Below are 26,440 nucleotides of genomic sequence, written 5' to 3'. Positions count from 1 at the left end.
AACCAAACAGGAATCAGGAAAGGAGAGGCAAAGTTCTTAGTCAGGGACGGAAGGCTAGGTCAAATAACCAGGAGGCAAACGAAGCAGGGAATCAGGGACAGGCAAGGTCGGTACCCGGAAGACAGGCAGGAGAACGCTGGAAAGACTCGCATGGCAAAGAACAATCTGGCAAAGGAGTGAGTGTGGAGCTGGTGACTATATGCTGGGCTGATTGCATGTGATGAGAGGCACCCGAGAACTCCCCATCCTCAGGCTGTGAGGACGGCGAGTTCGCCGGCGGGTCCACTGCCTCCTCCTCAGACAGAGAGTCCTCCCACTGGTCCGGGGCAGTGGAAGGGCCAGCAGCAGGTGTCCTATGGCGACGGCCCCTGCCGATGTTGCTGAGGGAGGGCTGGTCCGGATGTTGCTGGTGAAAGTCTCGGATGAGACCCCGGTCCACAATGTGTTGAGCAGGAACCCAGGATCTTTCCTCCGGACCGTAGCCCTCCCTGTCGACGAGGTACTGGCAGCCCCTTCCACGTCGGCGAGAGCGGATGATGCGGCGCACAGCATAGATGAGTCCCCCTTTAATGAGGCGAGGGGGGGGTGGGGGTGGAGCAGCAGGCACCAGCGGGCTCTCGCTGACCGGCTTGACCTTGGACACATGGAATGTCGGGTGCACCCGCATAGACCGAGGGAGCTTGAGCCGGACTGCCACAGGGCTGATGACCTTCTCGATGGCGAAGGGCCCGACAAACTTGGGAGCCAGCTTGTTGGATTCCACACGCAGAGGAAGGTCACGGGTGGAGAGCCAAACCTTCTGGCCCACCTGGTACACTGGAGCGACGACGGTTGGCTGCTGAGGAGTACCTGTCTGCCGCCTTCAGGAGGGAGGCCCTAGCACGGGCCCAGGTCCGAGGACAGCAACGGATGAAGGCTTGAACAGAAGGGCAAGAGGCCTCTCCTTCCAGGGCTGGGAAGAGAGGAGGCTGGTAACCGTAGGCACACTGGAAAGGAGACAAACCGGTGGCGGAGCTGGTCAGGGTGTTGTGGGCATATTCCACCCGCAACAGATGCTAGGACCAAGAGGATGGGTTCTGTGACACCATGCACCGGAGGGCCGTCTCCATTTCTTGGTTCATCCTCTCAGTCTGGCCATTAGATTGAGGGTGGTACCCGGATGACAGACTGGCGGTGGCTCCCAAGAGGCTGCAGAACTCCCGCCAGAACACTGATGAAAACTGGGGCCCTCTGTCCGAGACCACGTCAACAGGAATCCCATGAAGGCGAAAGACATGGTTGAGGAGCAGCTGGGCTGTCTCTTTAGCTGACGGGAGCTTAGGCAAGGACACAAAGTGGGCCATCTTAGAGAAGCGGTCCACAATGGTAAGGATAGCCGTCTTCCCATCCGATGGTGGCAGGCCTGTCACAAAGTCCACTGAAATGTGGGACCAGGGGCGATGTGGCACCGGGAGAGTCTGCAGGAGGCCGGATGGGGCTTGGCGCGATGGTTTGTTCTGGTTGCAGGTCTGGCAGGCTCTGACATACTCCCGGGTGTCCTCCTGTAACGTGGGCCACCAGAAACGTTGTAGAAGGACATCCCGGGTTCTCTGGATCCCAGGATGGCAGGTCAACCTTGAACCATGGGCCCACTGGAGTACATCCGACCTCAGAGCTGCAGGCACGAACAAGCAACCAGTAGGGCATGCACTCGGACCAGGCTGACCCTCTGTGGCAGCTCTCACTCTCTCCTCAATTTCCCAAGTCAGGGATGCCACAACACACGGGGACAGAAGGATGGTGTCAGGAGCATTGGCGCCATCATCTTCCCTCTGGAACTGACGCGACAGAGCGTCAGGTTTGACGTTGCGGGAGCCGGGTCTGTAGGAGAGGGTGAAATTAAACCTGGTGAAGAAGAGGGCCCATCGTGCCTGTCGAGAGTTGAGTCTCTTCGTGGTTCGGATGTACTCCAGGTTCTTGTGGTCCGTCCAAACCAGGAAGGGCTGGTTGGTTCCCTCCAGCCAGTGCCGCCACTCCTCCAGGGCCAGTTTAACAGCTAGGAGCTCCCGGTTACCAATGTCATAATTTCTCTCGGCTGGGGAAAGACGCCGAGAGAAAAAGGCACATGGGTGGAGCTTCTGGTCACTGGCTGCTCGCTGGGACAGCACAGCCCCTACACCCATGTCAGATGCATCCACCTCCACGACGAACTGCCGTTCGGCGTCGGGGACTTGGAGGATGGGCGCAGAACTGAAGCGGTCCCTCAGGGTCTGAAAGGCCGTATCTGCAGAATGGGACCATCGGAAGGAAGTCTTGGAGGATGTCAGGGCTGTGAGAGGGGCAGCGATGGAGCTATAGTTGCGGATGAAGCGCCTGTAAAAATTGGCAAAGCCCAGGAACTGCTGCAGCTTCTTACGGGTTTCAGGGACTGGCCAACACCTAACTGCGTCCACCTTGGCAGGATCCATCTCCAGGTGACCCGGGGTCACAATGTAACCCAGGAATGACACAGACTGTGTGTGAAACTCACACTTTTCGGCCTTCACGAAAAGGGAGTTCTCCAGCAAGCGTTGGAGGACCGTCTGGACATGGTGGATATGCTCTTCGCGGGACTTGGAGAAAATGAGGATGTCGTCTAAATAGACGAAAACATACTTGTCAATCATGTCTCTGAGGATGTCGTTGACCAAGGCCTGGAAGACTGCCGGGGCATTGGTGAGGCCGAATGGCATCACCAAATATTCATAATGTCCGGTGGGCGTGTTAAAAGCAGTCTTCCATTCATCCCCCTCTCGGATGCGGACAAGGTGGTAGGCATTACGGAGGTCGAGCTTGGTGAAGGTCATGGCCCCTTGAAGTAACTCAAAGGCTGAGGAGATGAGGGGAAGAGGGTACCGGTTCTTTACAGTGATGTCATTAAGTCCCCGGTAATCAATGCAGGGGCGCAGTGTCTTGTCCTTCTCCACAAAGAAGAATCCTGCCCCAGCAGGAGACGACGAAGGTCGGATAATACCGGCAGCCAGGGAGTCATTTATGTAAGACTCCATGAACTCCCGTTCAGGACCAGACAGGGAGTACAGACGCCCCTTGGGAGGTGAAGTGCCAGGCATCAGGTCAATGGAACAGTCATAAGGCCGATGAGGGGGCAATGAAGTCGCCTTAGCCTTACTGAACACCTCCCGGAAGTCATGGTACTCGGCAGGAACTCTGGACAAGTCAGGACAGGAACTGGAGTGCGTTGTCTGCTGGGGTACGGAGGCCTCTTTAAGGCAGACCTGGTGGCAGGAGTTCCTCCAACCGAGGATGGCCCCTGTGGCCCAGTCGATGTGGGGGCTGTGTCGACGGAGCCAAGGGTAGCCTAGGATCAGTGGAATGTTGGAAGATGACAGGAGGTGAAACCGGATGGTCTCATGGTGGTTACCGGAAAGTAGCAAGTGGACAGGAGAAGTCTGGTGAGTGACAGTCCCCAGAAGATGGCCATCAAGGGCTTTGGCAGGAATTGGGGTGTCAAGCGGAACCCTCTTAAGTCCCAGTTGTATGGCTAAGCTCTCGGCCATAATGTTGGCATCTGCACCAGAGTCTATAAAGGTGGGCAGGGTGTGTGCATCACCAGGAAGGAGGAGCTTGACATGGAATAGGGGGCATAAGCTTGAGGAGGAAGACTTTGCTGCCGTGTGACTCACCAGGACTTCCTCACTCACTGGTGAGCCCTGTTTCTTTAACGGGCAGCGGGCTGGGTCGAGACGACCAGGAGTGTTCTGTCTCCTCTCCCTTCTCCGGGCCTGGATGCGGAGGTCCAGCCGGACAGTAAGTTCAATGAGTTTATCAAGTGTGGAAGGTGGAGGATAGGAAACCAGTTCATCCTTGATGTAGTCTGCCAGACCATGCAGAAAAGCATCGCGCAGAGCCGCAGTGTTCCAGTCGCTCCGACGGGTCCTGGTCCGGAAGTCGATGGAGAAGTCAGCCACTGACTGGTTCCCTTGGCGCAGGGAGAGCAGATCACGGGCGGCATCAGATCCGGAAGCGCCCAACCCGAACACCTTGCGTAGTTCCTCAGAGAAGGCCTGGAATGATGCACAGGCGGGAGTCCGCCTCTCCCACTCTGCTGTTCCCCAGAGGAGGGCTCTGCCGGTCAGGTTGCTGATTACGTACGCCACCCTGGCTTCCTCGGTGGCGAACGTGTATGGCTGCAGGCTGAAGAGTAAGGAGCAGGAGGTCAGGAATGAACCGCAGAGTTCAGGATTTCCATCATATCGCTCAGGGGTTCCCACTCGGGGCTCGGAGATCATCCTGGGCTGTGGCAGAGCTGGAGGTTCCGGTGTGGGGACTGGAACTGCAGGAGGGCGAGTGGACATCAGCTGTTGCAACTGGGCGGAGAGGGCTGCAAAGGCGTTGGCGTTGGCCTCTGCAGCTCGTCTGGCGTATGCATCAGCCTCCTCCATTCTCTGCTGATGTTGCATGAACGCGTTCTCAATCCTCTCAAACCGATTCTGTGGTGAGGGTGGTCCTGCTGGGTCCATGTCTGGCCAGATTGTACTGTAACGGGTGGTGTATGGACCCAATTGCAGTACAAAGGACTCAGAAGACAGAGGTAAAAGTTCAACGTTTTACTTAGACTCCGGCAGACAGGCAAACGGTTTACAAACCGGCAAACAGGAATCAGGAGAGGAGAGGCAAAGTTCTTGGTCAGGGACGGAAGGCTAGGTCGAATAACCAGGAGGCAGACGAAGCAGGGAATCAGGGACAGGCGAGGTCGGTACCGGGAAGACAGGCAGGAGAACCCTCAAAAGACTTGCATGGCAAAGAACAATCTGGCAAAGGAGTGAGTGTGGAGCTGGTGACTATATGCTGGGCTGATTGCATGTGATGAGAGGCAACTGTGTGCACAGGTGAGAGGAGTGAACTGACGAGGTGGGCGTGGCTGACAGGCTGAGTGGGGCAGAGGCAGGATCAATGGAAAATTACTGATGGCTGGATGACTGAACTGTGACAACACTAAGTATTGAGTTTGTATTAACAGCATAATAAAGTAACAAACATTTAACAAACAGAGTGAATTAGAAATAAAAGCCTGTGTCTAATATAAGCCTGCTTCAAATAAAGGCCTCATACCCTCAGCAGTAAAAGTAAATAAAAGCCTTTATTGTAAAAATATAGAATGTATGGATGAGCACTAGATTCTCAGGTGTACCTAATAAAGTGGCCATTAAGTGTTTAATATATACAATATGTAGCAAAATAACACAAGCTTTTTCATACTGACATTTACATGTCATGGCAACATTCAGTTTAAAAAATGTTTTGAGCAATTTTGACTTATTTACCTATTAATTTATTTGGATCCACATTATCCACTATCAAGTAAGCAACTACTCATCCTGGGGTCATATTGAACTATTAAAAACTCGGCAGAACAACTAAAAAATGTTTTGGGGCGACCCAGATCAAAACCTCAAAATTCTCAACCAAACAGTGAAGCAAACTGTCAAAGGACATCAAAGGTTAACCTTACCTGCACAGCGAAGGTTCCCACAACAATACTGCAGAAGATGGGGTTGGCAAATATGCCGTCGAAGACATTTCTCTCTCCGTGGATCTTGCGAGCGTTGATCTCGTTGAAAAGTTGCATGAGGACGAAGGTGTTGAAGATGATGGTGTAGTGCTCAGAGGGAGGGGAGTGGAGCGGAGCGTTGCGGCCGCTGTCGATGTTAAACATGCGCTCGCCTGGAGGGTAAATAAAGGAGGAAAAAAGGATTAGAGGTGTGAAAAAAGAACAATTGTCAGCTGTGTTGCTCATGAGGAAGTCTGTTTGATCTTCTGCAGGACAAATAAACACTGTAGCTGTGTATTTGTGTGTCTTTCTCCACCAAAGCACATTTTTGTTTCTTCTCTTGGATTTCTGGTTAAAAGCACGCTGGAATATAAACCCACTCATTCTAATTCCACAAGAAGTCTGCTGATCAAAGTGAGCTATTTCGGGCTGTTTCAATAGTAAAATTGCATTCCTGGTTGTCTCAGTGTGTGTGTACCTATGAACAGTAGGGTGAAGATGATGACCAGCTGGTACACTCCATGGCCCAGGATGTTCTTCATCATTGTCAGTGAGATGAGTGGGTTGTTCCGACCATAGGGTTTCCGTAGCAACAGGGCCTCAGTGGGGGGCTCGGTGGCCAGGGCCAGAGAAGCAAACGTGTCCATGATGAGATTCACCCACAGCATCTGCACCGCCTTCAGAGGAGAGTCCTGCAAAGAGATTTTCAACCAGAGAGCTGTGTCACAAACCATGTTCACAGGAGTCTGGCTTCACAGACACTGGGGATAGTCACTGTGAGAAAACTGCCTACCTTTCCACAAGACCCTGATTCACAGTTCTTTCATGTGTGTAAAGTCCATAGAAATAGAATAGGAGTAGAATGGACAGTCCCATTCAAATCAACGCAGCAGGATGATCAGAGCGGAGGCCATTAGTATGTGTACTGCTATAGTTGCTTGGGAAATGCTAGTGTTCTTGCTCTATGGGACCATGGAGTAAAATACAACAATGCTTCATCCATACACTCTTGCAAAAGCACATTGCTATCGCAGGATGAAGGAATACTTTCTAGGCTTTTTCTTTTGTAACCAGTGTGAAATTAGCAAGCTAGCTAGCTAGCAGACAGCTGGATAGTTAGCTAGTCTGCAAACCCTAAAAGCTTGGATTAACCCAAGCAATTTTGTATAATTATTAGGACTGGTCATTTCTTTTACATTCAAAGCTTCTATTGCAGTTTTTTCAAATGAAGCTTTGAATATCTAGCGTCATATTTTATGATGTCATCACCCATTACAGGGTAATATAAATGTAATTTATAGTGCTGTTGGATTGCTGCTAGACCGCTCTGTTAATACAGGGACAGGCCTCTCTTTGGGTGAAGTAAGCTGGATAGTGAAATGTTGTTTTTGAAAGGCTAAACGCCAACAAATGTGGATTGAAGCAGACTATTCTGTTAAACAAAAACATTGTGGATTTGCAATTAACCCATCCATCTTATAATATTAGTGTAGACCGATCTTTATCTGCAACTGTGCAGAAATACCAGCTCTAAACACAATGAATACACATGCAAAAAGAAAAAATGGAGTTAGCAGCAGAGCTGTTATGGTGATAAGTAGGTCTGCAATGATTGTTTTCATTATCTTGGGATCTGCTGACTATTGTCTTGATTGCTCGATTAACATCTGCTCCAAATAAAATGTCAGAAAGTATCGCAGGTGTATTAGGTAGCTATAGTTTCTCAAAGATCATGGTAAAACTTCATATTGTTGATGGTCTGGTCCCTTTTTTTCTTTATGTTTGTCATGCTTCATATTTGGGACCATAGTGTTTACACCAAGATAGGGATCCAGTAATTGTAAGTTAAATATCAATATGTGTCAATATGTTTTTCTTTTGTCTGATAATGTTCTGGATGGGGAGGTGATTACTTTAGAGGTGAAAAACGACTGAGAAAAAGGGGTACATTTTGCTCTTTATATATTTAACTTTCCATATAAATATATTGCAAATAACATTAAATGCATAAAAGCAAAGTTGATATTTCTTTCATATCAAACATATGTAAATGTTTCCATGTGTCAGGACGTCTCTGCTTATATAAGGATGGTGTAAAAAATGCATAAAAAGCATTTTAGTATTTGCCTTGTCTAAGCAGATATAACATGAGTGATGTTTACTGAAGTGACGTCTATGTGTCTGTTATATTGTATGTGGTGGAAATGCATGTGTGTCAGCATGTATAAATCTGTCTACCTGAGTGATGCAGGCGCCGGTGAAGGCCACTATGACAGCCACTACATTGACCGTGAGCTGGAACTGCAGGAACTTGGAGATGCTATCGTAGACATTTCGTCCCCACATCACCGCCTTGACAATGCTGCTGAAGTTGTCATCAGTCAGGATGATGTCCGATGCTTCTTTAGCCACGTCTGTTCCAGCAATACCCTGACACAGATTGAGACAGAGTGAGGAGGAGACTGAGACGCATGACGTATTTATGCCAGCGTTCAAGCATCCAAATTATTTCGGAGTGCTAATGCCTCAATATCTCAATATCGTGTTGTTCCGTCTCCAAGTGCTAGCACTGGGTGTGAGTAAGCGCTGTAACCAAATGCACATTATTCAAAAAGTTAAGCATGTATTATTTATAGGTAGAGAACATTTCTAAAATTCCTCATATTTTCTTGAACATATTAGTTATCTTATGTCATTAAAGGGAGAGTTCAGAAGTTCTTCTCCATACTCGTTACTAAAGTTGATGAAGTTTGGAGAAACAGACAGGAAAACCAACATGGAAACAATGTACTTCTGTGATGTATTTTAGACATCTAAAAGAATCAACATCAGTTTAAGTGTAGCTATATTTAGAATATTTTCACCTCCTCCAAGAGTCCTTTGACAGAAACAGTAATTTGAGCTCACAGAAAGTAGAAGCTTCTGTTCTACTGCTGCCTCGATTGGTTAGTCTGTTTATGTTATTGTGAGACTTTGGTGAATCCAAACTAACCACACAAGTACACAAACAAACAAACCGATGGAGGCAGCAGTAGACCATGTGACCTTGTGCTGCAAGGTAAAATGACATGTTGTTAAAATAACATGATGTTTTTGTCAAAGGAGTTGGTGGCTTTGAAGAGAGCATCGTTAACTGCTTCAGTTCCTCGTTTGACTGTCTGACAGCAAGGTAAAGCTGTGAAAACATTCTAAATATAGCGTACATTTACACTGATGCTGCTACTCCTGTCTGTTTCTCATACAACCATACTTCAAAACATCCAAATTATAGCTTTAATATATTTATTATTATATATAGCAGGCATTTGTTTCCCAAAATGAATTCATATACTTCTATGTGATTACATTATTGCAGCTACAGAAGGGTTTTAACACCAAATAAACATTAATGGTGAATAATACATCAGATTACCATGGCAAAGCCCACATCAGCCTTCTTCAAAGCTGGTCCATCATTGGTTCCATCTCCTGTTACTGCGACGACCTGTCTTTGTTCTAGGACGGTGCTGTCGATGATTCCTAGACACAAACAGAAGGGAAAGATAGGCTCTCATCTGGGTGGATGAATGTGTGTGTGTGTGTGTGTTTGGGTTAAACTTGAGACTCACCTTTGACCAGGGTGTGTTTGTCGGTTGGTGAGGATCGAGCCAACACGCGAAGTTTGGGCCAAATTTTGTCAATACGCTCCTGTTCAATCTGTCAGTCAGATAGAGAGAAAAAGGAGGGGGGGAGGGTATGATGATGAATAACATCATAGAGAACCTATTAGCTATCCTCTTCTCTCACTAGATGTCATTATTGATCCAGAGTCTTGGATGGAGGATAAAGCAACAAAGAAGCACTGTGAAATTGGCTCTTATAAAGAATCCTTGCCAAGTAGGTTTTCACATACGAGGAATTTGCCCTGGTGTTTTGGTGCATAACAATAACAAATAAAAGCAAGAACTGCAAAAGTCAAGAAACATAAATAGTAGTAGAAAATCTACAAAGTTCACAGTATTAAGTATAAAAAGTATTTGCAAAGAACAAAGAAAATAGTCCAAAAGATGTGGCCTTGTTGATTAGGCCAGCTGTTGTGCTCTCTTGAAATCAATATAACCACGCTACACTCTTACATAATGATAATTCATACACATCAGTGTAAATAGAAAAGCACAGCCACGTCACTAGTCAGCAGTAACCATTCTGTTCAGTGCAAATGATAAAGTGAAATGGTTTTGATGAAACAGAGCTTGTACGGATGTGGGCTTCAACAGTGTACACTAACCACAGTGGATGCAGGAATGTCAGTGGTGATATGTGACGGGAACCTCCACACATCAGACATATTTGTAAGGATTTGACCAATGAATACGCCTTTAGTTTGTTATCTTTGCACAATTCATTTATTTGTTAGTTATCAAAACAGCTTACAGTATAACAGTGGTGGGATGTGGTACTGAAGTACTAATTTGAGGTACTTTATCTCTGTACTCTTTTACTTTACTACATCTCAGAGGTAAATATTTTACTTTTTACTCCACTACATCTCAGAGGTAAATATTGTACTTTTTACTCCACTACATCTCAGAGGTAAATATTAGATGACCAGGTAAAACCATGTATCTCCAGATGTGTTGATGTTGAATGTTTGTAATAAACTGAAGGATGAAGTGTTCCTTTATGTCTTGAGAAAATCCTCTTACTTCTTCAGCTAAATAAACTCTTTAAAAAGCCTCTTGGATCAGCTGGAAAATGCTTTGTCACAGAGATGAAAACAGACTGTTCTTTTTAGAGATACGTGGTTCTCACAGGACAGCGACGCAACAAACACGTGATGATCTTATAGAATATGATGCATTGCTATAGATCAAACCAGCCACCAGGATATAAAGGAGTTCAACACATCCATAGCAGTAAAAGGCAACATACACATTAATGCAGCAGAAATATCATAAATAATATAAAACACAGACAAGGAACATTTTTGCACACATTTACTGAATAATCAATACTTTTACTGTATTTTACTGTTAATACTCAACTTAATTTTACTTAAGTAAGGTTTTGAATGCAGAACTTTGAATTATAGTTGAGTATTTTCACAGTGTGGTATAAGTAAATTTACTTAAGTAAAGGATCTGAATACTAGATACTTAAGTAAGTTTTGTGCCACTTTATTCCTCTACTCAGCTACATATCATTGAGAATAATTCTACCATTTACATTAAGAAAATATGATAAACCTATAAAATACAAGTTGTTATAGATTAAACAAATAGTTTCTAAGTTTATGATCCCTTATACAATTTTTTTTTTTTTTAAAACAACAAAAGAAAAGATAAGAAAAAAGTCCCAAAAAGGAAAATACAAATTTGTGTATCATTTCACATCATCACATCACATTAATCATGTGACACTTTGGAGGGTCCAGACCCCAAGTTTGGGAACTAATATATAACTGTGTTAACTGTATTGTAGCCTATTGTTGTAACCAGCTCCACCTCGAGCAGCTACAACAGTAAAATGCTACTTACTCATTGATGCATCAGTATTAACAATAAAAAAAGAGATAAAGTATGTTGATGTTTGAGGCGCACATCTGAACTAGGAATATATAACTGAGATGATTAGTCGACCAATAAAACAGATGGTCAACAACAAAATCCTTCATAACCTTTTTTGATAATTGATGAATGTTTCAGTCATTTTACAAGCAAAAATGACAATTATTGCAAGGATTTGCAGCTTTTGCCTGGAGGCTAGATTAAAGCATTATGTCAGCGTGGTTATCAAACAGGCTCCTCCCACCCACACATCATTTGTTAATATCCATTTTTAGTTCATTCTTATTTAGTACAGCAATAGAAAACAGCATGTAAATACAAAAGGAACCATTTAAAAAATGAGACAGTTCACTCTGCACTTAACCCACTTGAGACCCCAACTTACCTCTCCTTTCTCGTTCCTGATTCGTCGGTTGAATTCCTTGCCATCTATACAGATAAAGTCATCCCCAGGGTGGATGATGCCACATTTAGCAGCAATGGCCCTCGCTGTGTTAATGTTATCACCAGTCACCATCCGCACCGTGATGCCTGCACGCTGACACTTACGGATGGCCTCAGGCACCTTAGGGGGACAGGGAAAATTGTTCACACAAAAACACAATGCCAACGAGAAAAGTTCACTCATTAAAGTGCACATCTCAGCCAGGCGTGTCTCTCTCTCCCCTCCCAAACAAAGAAGAGTTGAATCTCACTCAATTGTCCCTAATAATTCCCTTATGGTCGCGATGATGGCAAAGAAAAAAAAACAGGGATTTAATCATCTTGTATTACGTCTGATGTTAGTGGATCATAACATATCAGGTATGTAATCTGCTTCAAAATGAGATCAAACTTTTCTATGGATGTCAGTTTTTGAGGCACGACAAAGGCCAAAACGTAGCCTGCAACAGACTAGGTCAGGCTTGCTGGAAATGTTTTTTGCTACTGAGGCAGTTGTCGATTACTTGCGGCACCTACGGGCCGTTTAAGATGAGTGGTTACTCAGCAGTAAATTATGGTATAAATAGTCAAGAAAATAGTTTTAGAAGTTTTAAATAGTTTTTTAGAAACTGTGAATCACCTCAACCACAAGAGGTCCTTGAGCATGCAGTCATAAATGAGCACAAAAAATATGAGGCTGATGGGTCCAGTAGAATGCGAGATGAGCTGTGGACAGATGGATGGATACACACACACACACACACACACGCACACACACACACACACACACACACACACACACAGACATGACAGAACGCATGATCTTCCTAAAGACTTAAGCCTGGCGGAGATAGTTACTTTTAGAAATACAGTTTATAATCACATATTATGGATAGCCACAGTAGCAGCTGAAACTAAAACTAAACAGGACCCTACCTCAGGCCGCACAGGGTCCTCTATCCCAACCACAGTGAGGCAGGTCAACTCCGTCACTATTTCTGCTTCGTTTTCCCAATCTGGCTCCGGGTTAGACGGCAGGTCCCGGTATGCAATGCAGATGGTCCTCAACCCCTCACATGCCATTGTCTCAATCACCTAGTTAAAAGTCATTAGTACAAGTATGGTCAGGAAGGGCTCCACAAAATTTAACCATAGACTGCTTAACTTACTGATTACAGACATTTTATTTAAATTCCAATATCTGATGCAGAAAAACTGGATCAAACTGCTTGCATACAGTTTGTTGTCAGATTACTTTTTGAGTACTTTTGTGGGAATGCTCTCTGACACAGCTGTAAGGAAAAGACCTCCAGCCTACTGCAGACAGCAACCGTCGCTGCTGTAAGTCCCTAATATGACGTGGTGACACAAAGCTGCTGCAATGCAAACTGAACAGCTGAGCTGGAATAAAGTTGTGTATGGAGAAGAGCTGTTTTTACTCAATGCACAAGCTCTGTTCATCGGGAGCCAAATGTAGGTCGGTCAGCCTGTCAATGACACAATGCTTGCGCTCCGTGCATGGACTAATCTACTGTACGTGGAACAAATACATGTGTTTTGCTGCTAAATATTTCAGTTACAACTAGACTGACCTGGCAAACACAGTTTTATATATAACAGATTTGGAAAGGCAAGTTTGTCAGGTCATAGAACCAGCAGTACTCACCGTACTCTTGAGTGTGTGGCAGAATGCGTGGTTTAGCACCGCAGTGTTGCTGGATTGATTTGTCATGCTTTGTTGTCATATAAATACATGTGACTGGTTCTTGTGAGTTTGCTCTTGTCATTGTGTTAATTACATTGATTTTGACTATATGCATTGTCCGTTAATGACGAAGCATCCCGTCATGCACGTATTCATTTATCTGCACTCTGCAGTTAGTGTAGGTGTTGAGCTTCATTTTTACACGAAACAAAAAAACGCTGCGGGGAGAGTTTGTAGCTTGTGTGTTGCTATTGGTTTTCCTGCTAAGCTAGTTTAGCGTAGCGTGCCTCCCAGAACACACGTGCCTCACCAGGGTTCAATGTTGTTCTTCCGTGGTGGGCGTGTCAGACAGCAAGTTGTCTGTTACGTCGGGTGGTTTGCCATGTTGAGCGCAGTGGCTCCAACCCACAATTTAAGCTTCTGCATTTTCCAAATGCAATAGTATTATTCAAACGTATTGTTTGATTCGTAATGCGTACCAAAACGTGAGCCTCGTACCGAACGGTTCAATACGAATACGTGTATTGTTACACCCATAATAACCCCTAGCTGTGGCGTCATAATGAGGTTATGCTATTTAAGTACAGGTTAGCACAATGCTCAATTAAATAAAGTATACTCAGTAATCATTTTAATGTGATGATAAGTGATGAGGTAAAAGCACTCTATCCAAACTCAGGACTAATTTTTGTTTTATATAGCACAAGGATAATCCAGAAAAAGGATTTTTATTTATTAATTAATTTTATTTTATGTACAGGAAACAGGAAATGAACTTGAAGGATTTTACATTGAATAGCTTAGTGGCGTTATTGTCATGACAACATTTCAGCCTCAGGGAATCCATTCTTTTACAGTCAGACTCATCACTCATCATTATTTCAAATATTTGTTTATTTATTTAATTTAACTCTCCTTAAATTGATCGCTGAAGCAAACACGTTTGAAAACGCGCAACTTTTACTTTGAAGACAAGCTGTCTCTGTTTCCGACTCTCGACTTCCTTTACTCAATTTTCTTTTTTAAGGTCGTTAATGGAACAAGCTGACATTTTGGTGCACGTGTTCATTCAATGAGACAGCAAAGTGTTAACCGCATTAATGCAGCATCGGCTCGTTCCAAAATGTATTGGAAGAAAATAACATTCACATTTTTATTTAGCAAAAGTTTCTGCTTCAATCCATATTTATGGACAGTGACCTTGACCTTTGACTTCGAAAATCAAATCACTTCATCCTTCAGTCTAGATGGACATTTGTGCCAGATTTGAGGAAAGTCCCCCCAAGCTTTACTGAGATATCACATTCACGAGAATGAACCGGAGAGACGGAGTTCTGGACAACAGGAAAACATAATGACTCCACCGTGGAGGCATAGAAATGACATTCAGTACTGCCATCGGAGCTTTCAGTATTAGTCTCACCTGTTTGACCATCTCATCTCTGTCACGTGGACGGAATGAGCGTGCTTCTCCATTGGCATCTAGGATGAAAGAACACCTAGAGAAAGATGCAGGACAGAAAATAGTGAGAGAGAAGATTACTCATTAATAGAACATCTTTTATCTCCTACATTCAACATTTTTAACCCAGTGCCCTGTGAACTATCTTTGCCTTTACTTATTCATGAGATCTTATGTTTTGCCACAGACCACCTCCCCCAGCCTCTTCTAACACTCACTTCTTCAGCAGGATCTCAGAGGCTCCTTTGCTGTAGAGGCGGAAGGAACCGTCAGGCAGCTTGATCACCGTGCACATGGATTTACGCGCTGAGTTGAATGTATACACCTGAGAGAGAGAGAGAGAGAGAGAGAGAGAGAGAGAAGACGTCTGATTCAGAATGGTCAAAGAAGAGGCAGACGGACATGGCCCTGACTAGAAACCCAGTTCTGAGTGTTGGATGATGTACCCGCTTGATCCACTGTGATCTGCAAGCACCAGGCAGCACATACTTGTTTGTCTAATCAATGCCATTGTTGTTCCATTATAAACCCCTGTAAGAGTCTATGTGGGTTAAGGAGAAACTTGATACAAAAAAAACACTCTTTGGTGCAGATACTTTTTCAAAGACTTTGGTTATTCCCTGACTTTTTCTGTAGTGCCACTAGCAGGGCAATGTTTTCACTTATCTTTCTTTCTTCTGTTTCTTTTTGTCAAGCTTGTCTGACCTAGCAAGAGTAACTAGTACTAGAGGTGGGTAGTAACGAGTTACATTTACTCCATTACATGTACTTAAGTAACTTTTTGGAGTAAATTGTACTGTTTTAATGCAGCATAATTTCTACCCTTACTTGAATAGACTTTTACATTTTACATTTGAATACATTAATCTCGCTACCTTTATTTCTTTATTATTTTATGCATTTCATGATTTGGTTAAGAGGCAGGTGGTCAGCTGCGGTTGTGAAGCCTGGTCTGAGGTAAGTAAATCAGGGGACTGTGCTGACAGCGAGTGTCTCTGTTGTGTCAATGTTAATAGGTTTAATAACATATACACACAGTATATCATGCTTCAAAACTGCCACTACCCCTGATTTCTGTTGTCATGTAAATATTGAAACGGTGTGGATTTAACTAGTCATGCTTTGTGTAGTCTGATGAAGAGAACTGGGAAAAGTAGACACCGAATCATGCACACAGAAAAAAAAAAAAGACAAAGTGCTTTTATTTCACTTGGACAAAACACAGATGTGTTTCAACCACAGATGGTCTTCCTCAGGTCAAAGTGAAGAATTGAACACACCTGTATTTAATAGGTCATTATCTCATCATTAGCCTGAATGAGTCATCTGATATGAGACATTTTCACAAAGCCAAGAGACTGATTTGTCCATTTCTCTAATCTTATTGTCTTCATGTGATTGGACAGATCGGACCGGAGATTGGACATAGGACATCTACACTAGAAGGACCAAAGTTTTAGGACAGTGCAACATGTTGACTCTCTTTATATTTACTTTCTGACATCACAGACACAGTCTATTACACATATGATTTACTGATTTATTTGCCGAATTATAACATAATACAGGAAACCACAAGCAAAGAATGTAATTTTCTTTTACTTATTGGTTAATTATAAAGTATAATACTAATGTCATATTTAGTGATCTCACTTGAGAGATAAAGAATATTGTTCAAGTGGCAGTTTATCTAATCAATAAATGATGACTTGTCATTTAATCAGTAATACATTTAAATACAGTGAATGTTCAATTCTAACAAAAGACTTGGGGGGGGAAAGACAGTACTGTGCAGGCGCATATTTTGTAAGTAAATACTTTTGTACTCTTACTCAAGTAGTTTTTTGATGACTACTTTTTCTTTTAATTGAGTGCTTTTTTGCAAGGTAACAGCACTTTTACTTGAGTACATTTTTGTCTACTCTACCCACCACTGACTAGTTCTTAGGATTGGTCAAGCTACCACTTGAGCATCAAACTGTAATATCAAATGTGTAATATTGGCACATTGCCAAAATATGTAGAGGTTTCATGTACAATTTTTCTATTGCATTTTGTTTATCTATTAATCTTTTTTTGGGAAATATGTCTGCAGAATACATATCAAATATCATTATATATTTATCTTAGAAAAAACTAACTAGTGATGGTAGATGCGGTGCATGGTTCCCTACCTTGTACAGTCTCTCCTCAGGGATCTGCTCTCTGACAGGGGCGTAGTCCTGCTGCAGGTCTAATACAAATCCCAGCAGGCCACACTCTGTCTTGTTGCCCACTTGCTTAGCCAGACCCCCCTCCACATCAGGCGGCTGATACAGAGACAAGTTGAATCCAGTTTGAGTAGATTAGCCATGAGACAGTCGGGAAGGGAGACAGAGAAGGAGACAAGAGATGGATGAGGCAAGAGGAAACGAAAGAGGTTGACATTAAAAAAAAAGGCAGGGCTACTGAAGAGATAAAGCCAGAAGAGTGGTATCTCTGACTGTGCATGACTCACTAAGATCTTGGAGGTGTAGGCGCTGTTGATAGCGATAGCATTGACTAATAGATCCAGTGTCCGTGGGTTTATCTGTCCAGGGTCCGGGACCACACGGTGGTGCACATCACCTGGGCAACAACAATCTAACATTAATACACATCAATTATAATCTCTGTGTATTCAGCCTACGCTCATTTTTGCACATTTATTCACCCAGCTGTGACCTGAAAATGGAAATATCTAGCAATAGATAAACTGCTTTTCTGCTATCAAAATTAAGTTTAGTTTTTATTGGTTTTAATGGTGAGTTAGGGATGCAATATGACGGCCTATTGGCCAAGGAAAAGGTACTGGGGATACATGTAGAACATAGTTATGCAGTTAGATGACAGCATTAGTGACAGCATCTTAAAGGGGCACTCCACTTTACTTTACTCTTTACACATCATGAATCTTTGGGAGTACTACTGAGACCGTGTGTAAACAGTTGCATAACGTCCTCTGTGACTTAGGAGGAGCTTTGACAAGTCTAAAAAATTAATTGTGATAAATTGGTGATGTCATCTGGGCCAACTCAGCTTAGGCTTGGTGGAAACAAATTTAAAGGTTTCTAAATTTGTAATTAATATTGTCACTACTGAGTGTGGACATAAAAGAATACAACTGGGCCTAGAAAAGTTCCTGAGGAATTCTATAGGCAATAGTTAGTATTTGAGTTAAATAACTGTTTTCCAATCAAGTATGAACAAAACCAATCAAGTACACATCACAAGAAAGGGATTCCCCCACTGCTCAGGTCTGTCAGGTAAAATATCACATTTGGTTGTGTCAAACAGTGGACTAAAGCACAGCACACTTCAAAGGGATTTTTTTCATGGCATCCTCATTCCCATCCTCACCAATGCATATATTTTTATAAGGATTTTATTTACAAATAACAAAGGAAGCAATGCTATATTATTCCTATAATATACTACAGATTGGTTTATGTTCTAAATTAATGTACAATCCACTAAGAGTTCAGCTGGGACAAACCACAAAAGCTTCTCCTCTCAAGCTAAAGCCAGACTTTGAAAGGTGTTTTAGTGAGTACGTGAGTGAAACCAGCTTCTGAATGATTGGCTAGAGAACAGGTAGTTGCAAGGAACGACACACAGTTTGGAGATTGCATTTATTGAGAGTCAGTCTGTTGTATCACTGCAGAGCACAGTGACAGTGACAACGTCTGCAATCAGGATCAAAATTAGACAAACTTTACATTGACGACAACTAGACTAAAATGTCTACAGTTTTTTTTTTTTTTTACAGTTTCCACGGGGACTAAAACTAATAAAAATTGAATGTCTAAATTTGACTAAAACTAGTATACTTATCTTGCAGCACCTCTTCCCTATTCCTAAAGGCGCACTAGGGTGCCACAACAACACCCATGTTGGGAAACACTGATCTATTTAAAGTTAGAAACGTTGGACCACATGACTTATGATTCATCTAAGCAGGGAGGATGTTTTTCAAAATGTAATCCTATTTCTCAACATTTATACAATCTGAGCATTGCCTTGTGTTTTCATTAGAGTGAACCATAGGCAACACAGATAATCAATAAAGACGTGCTTGGTGATATTAATTCATTTATAATCATTTATTATTTTTTATTAATTTTTGCTCTTCACTCACCTATGTGAGTCTGCACCACAGTCATGCGGTTGGTGGTGAGGGTGCCGGTCTTGTCGGAGCAGATGGCCGTGGCGTTGCCCATGGTCTCGCATGCATCCAGGTGGCGTACAAGGTTGTTGTCCTTCATCATTTTCTACAAATGAGATAGTGATGGAGAGCAGAGGGATGGATGGAAGGGGGTGGTGGGAAGGAATGATGATGGATTGAGGGAGGGCAGAAATACAGAGGTAGAGAGAAATGGATTGAGGGGTGGAAGGAGAGAGGGAGGCATGGTAAATTCTAACTGTGACAATTCAGGGGCATTATCATTCAACATATTTTTGAGCGGTGCATATAACTTGGTGTGTGTAAATAATGGTAATTAATGTACGCTGAAATGGTGCAGCAGGCCAATTACATACTAACACATTGATGAATTACCATTTTCAAGTGGATTTATACAGTAACTTTATACAGTAACTTTGCTGAAATTAGCTGCACACTTGATTGTGGATCTGAATGATATTAGTTTAGAAACTAATTCAGGCAAGATTTCAGTTCTGTTTTATCAGTGCTGCCTTTCACACAGTTGACCATACAATATGAAAACTGGATTGGTCTCTCAGCCACAGCGCTATAAGGGTTCAATCCCATCACAACATTTTGTCTCAATAATTGGTAATTATTACGCATCTGAGGGGACCAACATGATGTGTGGAGCTCCTCAAGGCTCAATCATTGGTCCTCTTCTTATTAACCATTACCATTACATATCATACTAACAATAACATCAACTATCATAATTATGTAGACAAAACCCAAATGCACCCTTTTCTGTCACCAAGCCTCTACAGTTCCATAGATTGTTTTTGCCAGGACACTGAACAAATGATTGGATGTGCCTGAACTTTTTTTCAGCTAAATGCAGGCAAATGTGTACACATCACAAGAGAAACTTGTGGGGTTGAGAGATAGCATTCATGTCTCTGACGACAAAATACCAAGTCCGAAATCAGTTGCAATCTAGGAGTTCAACTTTAACAGACACGATATGAAATTATAGCAAATCAATGCCACCATCTTAAAAACATAGCAAGAATCAGATGACTTATGTCCAGTTAAGACTTAGAGAAATCGATCCATGCTTTCATTTCCAACAGGTGACATTACTGTAATTAATGACAGAAACAAGGAATAGTCTAGCACATAATCCACCTCAAAACCAAAAAACAATCAAAACCAATAATTGTTGATTTTACAAGTTTAAGTCTTTGTACAGATTAAACAAACAAGACATACAGTGTTAACACAGAGCTTTAAACCCTACTGGTATGTGGATTTTGTTTACTTTGGACTGAGCAAAACAAGCTGTTTAAGCCTGTTTCCAGTCTTTATGCTACGCTAAGCTAACAGTTTTATATTGAATGGACAGACATGAGAGAAGTATCAATCCCCTCCTAAAAATGGTCTTTATGGAGCGCCTTGGCAGCCGAGTGGTTATAGCACATGCCATATATCCGTAGGGGTGTGAGAAAATATCGATGCACCATTATGTTTTGTGATACTGTATTGATTCTCAAAACAATGTATTGATCTTTAATTAATAGTTTACATGCAAAGATTCGTGGCAGACAATGGCTCAGATTGCCCAAAAAGTAGAGCTATGATGTTGGACGTTACATGGACTGTGATGTATGCAAATGCCGATCCCACTGCATAAACGAAAATTATTTTTCTTTTTACTTTTTTTTTGCTCAAATGTTTGGCATATTTTCATGTGTTCTTTATACGCTGACAGTGATCCTACAGTCAGGTTTAAAAAATACAAATATCTCACCTTGCTTACAGTAACACAATATATTGAACCCTAACCCCATATCATCATACATATCATATTGCCATTACACAGTCCTATATAGGGCATTCAATGGAATCATATTGTGATGAAACCATATATCGAGATATCATGATCTACAATTATGTCAACTAAATTGATAATAACAAGCACATACTGACTTAAATTTCTCAAAAGAGTATAGTGATGAGAATTCTGTTTTTGAGAATACCCCAGTATAGTTAAATCAAACTCATGTCTCAATGTGATTACTCTGTAAATATATATATATATATATATATATATATATATATAAATATATATATATATATATATATATATATATATATAATATATATATATATATATATATATATATAAATATATATATATATATATATATATATATATATATATATAGTGTATAGCTGAAATATATATTTATTTGTTCCTCTATAATTTCACTTGAAACTATTCATTTCGCACTTAAGTTCTTAAGAAAACACTCCCTACTTTGAATTTGTCAAGTATTTCATTCACATAGGAGTATACATAAATACGCTTTACCATGTGGTTATTTCATATTGACTACTTACTTATTGAATTACCAGAAAACATTCTACATCGTGATCTATATTGTTATCAAGATATGAAATGACCTATAATTGGATAGAAGACTTTGTCCATATTGCACAGCATTAGTCCTATGGAACTACAACGTCCTGGGTTTGATTCCAGCCTTGGGACCTTTGTTGCATGTCATACCCTCTCGCTCTCTCTCTCTCTCTCTCTCTCTCTCTCTCTCTCTCTCTCTCTCTCTCTCCCCCATTTCTATACTCTGTCAAATAAAGACAAAAATGGCCGTTAAAATAATTAAAACACTATAAAAATGTACTGACCTATCCTTTTAATCTTTTTAGTTTTGATGTTTTTGCAACCCTTAAAATCATGTAAAGGAGTATGTATCAACATTTTTTCATCTCCTCTCCTCCATCATCTGGATTTTGCCCGCACGACAGTCATGAGGCGCAGCTTAAAGAGATTTTAGTGAGCAAATCATACTGAGACTGTAAAAGTGAGGAGAGTAAAAGTAGGATTTTGAAAGGCGAGGGGACCATGCACTCCTTCACCTGGTTGTCTCCAGTGAGGTCTCTGTGCACATTTACAGTCGTTAAACTACATTTCCATTCGCTGAGCGTTCAGTAAACTGGATGGGTGGGTCTACCTTGACAGAGTAAGCCAGAGAGATGGTGACAGCGAGAGGTAAGCCTTCTGGGACAGCCACCACCAGCACAGTGACTCCGATGATGAAGAACTTGACAAAATACTGGACGTAGACCGGAGTGCACTCTGCCAGCCACGTGTGACCTGCAACACACATATCATACTATATATTGAGAGTGAGTCCTACTCAGCAGAGTGGGAAATATCGAGACTTTAAAATGTGCCAGGAAGTGAAAGAGGTGCATTCTGGGATAGCATGTGTGTCTTTCGGGACGTTGTTTACACACAGACCTTCAACGACAAACGTGTTGATGACGAAGAACAGCACCAGGATGATGACGGTGATGGCTGACATCACCAAACCTGTGGGGGAGATTCAAAGAAGGGAATCAGTCACTCAGACTGTATTCAATATCTATTAGGGCTGAGCTTCAACCAAAGACATTCTGAGTCGACTAACTCTTATACGATTATGTCAACAAATTTTTTATTTAATCGACAGATCTGTCTACAAAGAGTCACACAAAAGCAATCTTGTGTTTACCAAAAATGTGTTCATAGGTTGTTTGGAAATTAGTTATTCGGGATGAAAAATGACTAATTGATTAAAGAAATCTTGGTTGACTAACAGACTAAGAGGGGGCAGCCTTAACCTCTACATTTGATTTAGGGTCTGAAGTGATACATGCCTGGTGAATGAAGGGCCACACAGTGCTTCATCATTCACTTCACTCCTCGACATGGTTTCACATTCCATCACAGTTTATAGCACGTGAGAATATCATCTTTTACATGTCTGTTATTGAGCAGCACATCATTCTAAGTGTGAATCTTCCCATCTTATGTGCAAAGTTTCACACAACTCCCACAATTAATTTCTCATATTCAGAGAGCTCATTGCTATATGTCATTGCCCCAGTAGCTCTGTGGGACAGAATCGACTCTACATGTTCATTTTTAGTGTCGATAGTTCTCTAACGACTGCTTAAAGGATGTGAAACAGACGGGTCTTTACCTGCTTTGCCAATTTGAACAGCTAGTTTGGTGAGCTTGCCCTGCAACACACTCTTCTCTTTCTTCGGAACGCTGGTCTTCTTCTTCTCTCTGTCCTCTACCTCCCCTCCCTCTGCACTTTTCAGGGGTTGCATCTCCATGGCAACACCCCCATCCTGCTTCTTGGCTGAAACAAAAAAACACTCTTCAGTACCATACCTGTAGATGAAGTAAGCTCATCCTACATCCAAACCAAGCTTTACACACACACATGCACATGTCATGAGCCTTTACCTTTGTTCTGATTGTTCTCCACAGCTCCATCAGGTTGTTTTCCTGAGAGAAAGGGAGACTGATTTAGACACATGGGTAGTGTTCAGATGTGTGCATATTCATATGCTGAAAAAACAGTTCATATTTCATATTTCAGGACGGCCAAAGACACACTTCCAGAGACAGAAAACCACAAAGTAACAACACTAAAGGGAAGAATAATACAGGTTCACACATCTTCATACACTGGGTCAAGAGACTGAGAGACATATTTTATATGTGTAAGTCCATCATAGGTCACTTTCACTGCACTGTGTGCTGGGGTCCATTCATTGGCTGAGGAAAGGAGCGGGGCAGGCATACAACTTTGTGCTCACATACCATTGGTGACTGTGCTGATACTGGCATCTGTAGAGATGAGCAACTGAGTACTGTCCTCTGTTTGGGTAATGTGTGAGGAAGGAAGGTTTTGGGGCACGTGAGAGGATTTGGCAAAAAGGGGAAAACAAAAGAGAGCAAAGAGGGAAGGAAGAATAAAAAACTCAAGTAGTGAATGTGTTTGTACGCACAACTGTTCTAGCAGAATGCTTGTAGATGACTGTATAGAATGACAAAAATGAACAGAATATAACGTCAATCTCAAATGAGAGACAATTCAAAGAGAACAGTCTATAGCACCATAGCAAACCCACATTGCATGAGGAAAAAAAACTAACAAGTTATGGCATTTGTAGAACTCTTATGAATAATGTATTAGCTCCAGTAAATGACTGAATGATCCAGCCCACAGAGGCTGCTGCACTGAGCGCGAAACATCCTAGTGTGCAACTAACACTTTGGAAAACAAGCAATAAGAATATTTTTTTTCATAAAATAAGCATCATCAGCTAATTCGTTGCTGTCCATTTCTGCATTTTAGGATGCTTTAAATATTTTCTCCTTTTCAAGATGCCAACAATACTACACACATTCCCATGCATCAGTGAGAAGTGCAGTGGTAGAGACATGGATGAGTGCACTGGTAATGATATTAACCTTAAGTGCTTCTGAAAGTATATGTAGCTTCTGTTGTTGTCTTCAGCTCTGCTCTGACTGCAGGGCCCTTCCAAAACAAATTTGAGCACAGACTAAGGCTGCATGCATTGACCAACCAACACTCTTCCCTGAATCTCACTGGCTCCCTCGCGCTCCCCTGCTCTTTCAATAATTGATTCAATCTGCAGCCTCTCTCTCTCAGATTAAGGGAGGGAAGGAAAAACAGGGGAGAGCAAAGGGAAGGATAGGAAAGTGAAAGAGGGCACAGCAGTGGGGTAAACAAGAGACCAAGTGAGAGAAATAGAGAAAAATGGATAAGCAGAGAGAGGGGGCTTGAGAACAAGAGGGATGAAGAGGATGTGGGCTAAATTATCAATGAGGTTAAACTGGTGTGTTTCCTGTTGAAGCTCTTTTCTGAAATCAGTTAGGCACCCAATTAATTCTACACACACACAGGCTCTGATATGTGTGTATGGACGGATTATGAGACAATGGGCCCCTGGGCACAGACATGTAAACGCCTCCATCTTTGTAGTCTTTTTGCATCTCTTTGTAAACTTTTTGTTGTTGCTTTGAGTGTTTGTGGTCATTTAGAGTCTCTATATAGTCATTTCACGTCTCTTTGTAGTTGCTTTGCGTATCATTGTGGTCATTTAGAGTCTATTTGTAATCATTTCACGTCTCTTTGCAGTTGCTTTGAGTGTGTTTGTGGTCGTTTAGAGTCTCTTTATAGTCATTTAACGTCTCTTTGTAGCTGCTTTGCGTGTCTTTGTGGTCAATTAGAGACTTTTTGAAGTTATTTCACATATCTTTGTAGTTTCTATGCTTGTCTTTATAGTCATTTAGAGTCTCTTTGTAGTCATTTCACACCTCTTTGTAGTTGCTTTACATGTCTTTGTGGTCGTTTTGAGCCTCTTTATAGTCATTTCACGTCTCTTTGTAGTTGGTTGGCATGTCTTTGTGGTCATTTAGAGTTTCTTTGTAGTTATTTCACATCTATTTGTAGTTGCTTTGCTTGTCTTTGTGGTCGTTATGAGTCTCTTTGTAGTTGCTTTGCGTGTCTTTGTGGGTGTTATGAGTCTCTTTGTAGTTGCTTTGCGTGTCTTTGTGGGTATTATGAGTCTCTTTGTAGTCACTTTGCTTGTCTTTGTGGTCATTATGAGTCTCTTTGTAGTTGCTTTGCGTGTCTTTGTGGGTGTTATGAGTCTCTTTGTAGTTGCTTTGTGTGTCTTCGTGGTCATTATGAGTCTCTTTGTATTTGCTTTGCGTGTCTTTGTGGTTGTTATAAGTCTCTTCGTAGTCGTTTGGTTGAATTTCCAAAAATAAATATTAACAGTCACTTCAAACAGAGGTTCTGAGGCCCATACATTCAGGCACGCCTGTGCCTGGTGGCCCATTCAGTAATCCATCCGTGTGTGAGTATAAGTTAACTAATAACTAACTGAGAGCAGTTTCAGTTATTCAACCACAGAGATGGTGGACATTTGAGATAAAAACTGTCTTCTTTCCTGGGTTTTGTAAGCATCTGTTTACTTCCTCTAGTTGGTATATTTCCAGAACAAAACCATTTGTGCTTCTGATATCTTACTAACTAGTCTGTTCATCTTGCTATATGAGTAAATAAAACTATTAAAAAGGTGCGGCTTGTCTTCAACAAAAATATCTCTGTCTTTCTCTCATTAGAGCCCCAAAACATTCTGTACATTTTCTGTGTCTCTACTGGTTTGTCTCTTTCACATACCTTTCTTGTCCTTCCCTTCTTCCTCTATTTCTCCAGCACCCAGTAGGGTGAAGATGATGCCCGTCTGTGAGTTGACACCTACAGCTGTCACCAGCATCCTTCCTGAGCCCTCCATCACATGAGTACCTTAAAGTCCAAATATATTGCTAGTTTAGAGTCAAATAACAAATCAATGGTGCTTGCAAAGTGGCAACCCAAGTGGTTACAGATATGAAACAACAACTTGTGGTATTGCAAATTTTTAGCAAGGTTCTTTGTAAGGTTTTGTTCATGCGCAACATTGATAGATCATCATTGAACATCATCATTTAGGGAAAAGAAAAAGCTCATTTGAAAAACGATGAAGCCCTTTGGAGTGCACCCAACGCATAGTCCTGTGGGTCAGACAATAAGGAGTTTGGTCAAATAGTTTTATAGAAGCCTTGTCTAGTTGAGTTATTTTGGTATTGACAGAAAAGCAAACCAAACCTGGTTGTCTTAAAGTTCATTGCCTGCCATACAATGCTTTTTGGAATAGAAAAAACAGAGATGCTTACTAT

At 42.1% G+C, this 26,440-nt stretch overlaps 1 protein-coding gene across 5 annotated transcripts in view; it reads right to left on the bottom strand.

Moving 5' to 3' along the window:
* atp2b3b (ATPase plasma membrane Ca2+ transporting 3b) overlaps positions 1–26,440 on the bottom strand; it is a 57,527-nt gene that overhangs the window by 15,308 nt on the left and 15,779 nt on the right. For all 5 annotated transcript variants that reach the window (XM_068733437.1, XM_068733436.1, XM_068733439.1 and 2 more), the window contains 17 exons: positions 25,902–26,027; positions 23,147–23,188; positions 22,875–23,039; positions 22,151–22,222; positions 21,861–22,003; positions 18,823–18,955; positions 17,164–17,273; positions 16,841–16,975; positions 14,885–14,991; positions 14,628–14,703; positions 12,436–12,594; positions 11,462–11,641; positions 9,139–9,226; positions 8,943–9,049; positions 7,769–7,960; positions 6,009–6,222; positions 5,492–5,703 (listed from right to left, as the gene is read on the bottom strand). In XM_068733437.1, coding sequence (XP_068589538.1) covers positions 5,492–5,703; positions 6,009–6,222; positions 7,769–7,960; positions 8,943–9,049; positions 9,139–9,226; positions 11,462–11,641; positions 12,436–12,594; positions 14,628–14,703; positions 14,885–14,991; positions 16,841–16,975; positions 17,164–17,273; positions 18,823–18,955; positions 21,861–22,003; positions 22,151–22,222; positions 22,875–23,039; positions 23,147–23,188; positions 25,902–26,027 — 2,261 coding nt within the window. The remainder of the gene's footprint in view (positions 1–5,491; positions 5,704–6,008; positions 6,223–7,768; positions 7,961–8,942; positions 9,050–9,138; positions 9,227–11,461; positions 11,642–12,435; positions 12,595–14,627; positions 14,704–14,884; positions 14,992–16,840; positions 16,976–17,163; positions 17,274–18,822; positions 18,956–21,860; positions 22,004–22,150; positions 22,223–22,874; positions 23,040–23,146; positions 23,189–25,901; positions 26,028–26,440) is intronic.

This window comes from Cebidichthys violaceus, unplaced genomic scaffold, assembly GCF_023349555.1.
Source record: "Cebidichthys violaceus isolate CVI_PGR_0920_01 unplaced genomic scaffold, fCebVio1.0.p SCAF_6, whole genome shotgun sequence".
NCBI classification, from domain to species: Eukaryota; Metazoa; Chordata; class Actinopteri; order Perciformes; family Stichaeidae; genus Cebidichthys; species Cebidichthys violaceus.
This window is presented reverse-complemented; position numbering and strand designations above follow the sequence as displayed.